Raw genomic sequence first — 2,755 nt, 5'->3', positions numbered from 1 at the left:
TAGTTAGAGAGAATGAGTTGTGCAAACTGAAAAATTCCCTCAGTCCTGTGCTTTCCTTTGAGGAATCAAGGGAGTAAGGAATCAGGGACAAGCAAGCCCGTCTCCTTAGTCTCTGTGCTCTCCCATAGGCACATTGCCCTATCACAGAGTTACTGCCCACAAAGCACACAGAGCTCATCCTCTGGCCTCAGAAACAGCAGCGGTCTGGCGGGCAGCCGGCCGCTCCCTCCAGGTTGCAGGTGTCAGTGAATGTCTGAGTGTTTGCCCTGCCTCTTGTAGTAGAACCCGTGGGGCACAGACACCTGAACCTTGAACCAGGGCTCCAGGGGCACCTGCTTGGGAAGGGGGCAACTGTAAGCCATCGGCTTCCTTGAGTGGCCTCCAGTCCACAGATGCGCCCAAAGGGGAGCCCCGGGGGGTGGGGCTGGAGCGGAAACCTCCCAATGAAAGAAGAGCTGGGGGGATGGGCTAAGGCTCCGGCCCCGCCCTCCCCGCCTTATCTATTCAGGCCCGGGCTGCTGTCAGCTTTTGAGAGTTGCACATTCAAGTCCCCGGTTCAGCAGTCTTGTGACAGGATGGACGCGTGGCGAGGAGGGCGGGGCCGGGCTGGACCCCGTCTGCCGGCCATGGAGACCCGGGACTGCGGCTACCAGTTCCGGATCGCGCTGCTGGGGGACGCGGCGGTGGGCAAGACGTCGCTGCTGCGGCGCTATGTGCGGCCCCCGGAGCCCCAGGCCGCGGCGGAGCCCGAGCCCACGGTGGGCGTCGAGTTCTACAGCCGGGTGCTGCAGCTGCCCGCGGGGCCGCGCATCAAGCTGCAGCTGTGGGACACCGCGGGCCACGAGCGCTTCAGGTGCGGCCTGGGCATCGCGGGAGGGACCCTGACCGCAGGGGCCGGTCCCAGCCAGCCCAAGTAGAGGTTTGGGGGGTCCCTACGGGCTCCTCCCGGTGTCATCCATCCTAACACTGGGCGAGCCGGACCCGCAGGCCCTAGGCAGGCTCCGGACCTCCCCACTCCTCCCCCAGCCCCAGAGAGACCCTGGGCTAGGGGGATTTGCACCTGAAGGGCTAAATGGGGGGGAAGGGAGGAGTAAAGGGAGAGTCAAAGGAAGAGATTTAGGTTGGCCTTGAAGATAAGTAGGAGTTTGCTCAGCAAAGAAGGAAGAACAAAATACAATCTTGGAAATGGAGGTGTAGCTCAAGTGGTAGTACACAGCCTTGGACAAAACGCTCAGGGACAGGGCTGGGAAGGTGGCTCAGTGGTAGAGCACTTGCCTTGCATGCCTGAGGCCCTGGGTTCGATTTCTCAGCACCACATAAGCAAAAAGAAAAAAGCCGGAAGTGGCGCTGTGGCTCACATGGTAGAGCGCTAGCCTTGAGCTGAAGAGTTGAGGGACAGCGCCCAGGCCCAGAGTTCAGGCCCCATGACCGGACCAAAAAAAACAAAAACAAAAAAAAACTCAGAGACAGTACCTAGGCTGAGTTCAAGCACCAGGACTGCCCCCCCCAACATACACACACACACACACACACACACACACACACACACATACACACACACACTCCAATCCCAAATCAGGGAAGTATCAGTCCCCCAGGATTGGGGAGATGGTTGGTCGACTGCACAACTCATTCTCTCTCACCAGAGATCACCCAGTCTCCTGGGGGAGACAAAGAGGCACTGAGGCAGAGGGAAACTAGAATTGGGTGTGAAGCACTCTGTGGCTATCAGGGGTAGGTCCTACCTCAGGGGGTATCTATTTTGTGGGGCGGTACTGGAGTCTTGTGCTATGCCAAGCAGGTTACTACTCAAGCTCCACCCTGGCAGGTGGCTGGAAGGCATAAAGCTCTCCTTCTTTACCTCCCCCTCCCTTCCAGGTGCATCACTAGGTCCTTTTACCGCAGCCTGGTGGGTGTCCTGCTGGTCTTTGATGTGACAAACAGAGAATCCTTTGAACACATCCAATATTGGCACCAGGAGGTCCTTTCCACTCAGGGCCCTGACAAAGCGATCTTCCTGCTGATTGGCCACAAGAGTGACCTGCAGAGTACCCGCTGTGTCTCCACCCAGGAGGCTGAGGACCTGGCTGCCTCTCTGGGCATGACCTTCCTGGAGACCTCAGCCACAAACAACTGCAATGTGGAGCTGGCCTTTGATGTCCTCACCACTGCCATCCAGCAAGCCCTGCAGCAGGGACACATCAGGCTAGAAGAGAACTGGGGGGGTGTTCGGCTTATCCATAATGCTCCAGTCCCAAGGCCCCCCAGCAGGAAACAGCATCCAGCCCCTTGCCAGTGTTGACTCTGGGACAGAGAGAGTAACAGAGGTGCCAGCCTCACACACCTAATGAGGCTGAGGTGTTAGGGTCTCTGGAAAGTGAAGGACAGAGAGTGAATAGCAATGGTATCCTGGAAGGTCATGCCAACTGGGTTTTGGGGTGTCGCCTCAATCCTTTTCTGGGGAGAGATCTAAGAGATTCAATATTGTTACTTCCTATCCTTGAGTCTCAGTTTCCTCATCCATCAGCGGCACTCATAAAGGCCTGGGTTCTGAATGGGCTAGCTCCAGCCTGTAATTGTAGCTAGATCAAGATGGTAGTTCAAGGCCAGCCAGGGCATAAAAAGTGCTTGAGACTTCATCTCAATAAATGTCATCCCAGGGGCTGGGAAGGTGGCTCAGTGGTAGAGCACTTGCCTTGCATGCCTGAGGCCCTGGGTTCGATTCCTCAGCACCACATAAGCAAAAAGAAAAAAG

General features: G+C 57.0%; 2 protein-coding genes across 2 annotated transcripts in view; both read left to right on the top strand.

The window, feature by feature from the left end:
* The window catches only part of Trnau1ap (tRNA selenocysteine 1 associated protein 1), a 38,194-nt gene that overhangs the window by 35,082 nt on the left and 357 nt on the right, over window positions 1-2,755 (top strand). The window contains exons 8-9 of the mRNA XM_013032171.1: window positions 509-853; window positions 1,879-2,227. Coding sequence (XP_012887625.1) covers window positions 509-853; window positions 1,879-2,227 — 694 coding nt within the window. The remainder of the gene's footprint in view (window positions 1-508; window positions 854-1,878; window positions 2,228-2,755) is intronic.
* On the top strand, window positions 549-2,545 carry Rab42 (RAB42, member RAS oncogene family). The gene is made up of 2 exons (XM_013035513.1): window positions 549-853; window positions 1,879-2,545. The coding sequence occupies exons 1-2, from the start codon at window positions 576-578 to the stop codon at window positions 2,300-2,302; spliced, it is 702 nt and encodes a 233-aa protein (XP_012890967.1). The 5' UTR covers window positions 549-575; the 3' UTR covers window positions 2,303-2,545.

The sequence above is a fragment of the Dipodomys ordii genome, unplaced genomic scaffold (genome assembly GCF_000151885.1).
Source record: "Dipodomys ordii isolate 6190 unplaced genomic scaffold, Dord_2.0 Scaffold6, whole genome shotgun sequence".
Lineage (NCBI taxonomy): Eukaryota > Metazoa > Chordata > Mammalia > Rodentia > Heteromyidae > Dipodomys > Dipodomys ordii.
Note: the sequence above shows the minus strand (reverse complement) of the source record. Positions and strands in the feature narration are given on the sequence as shown.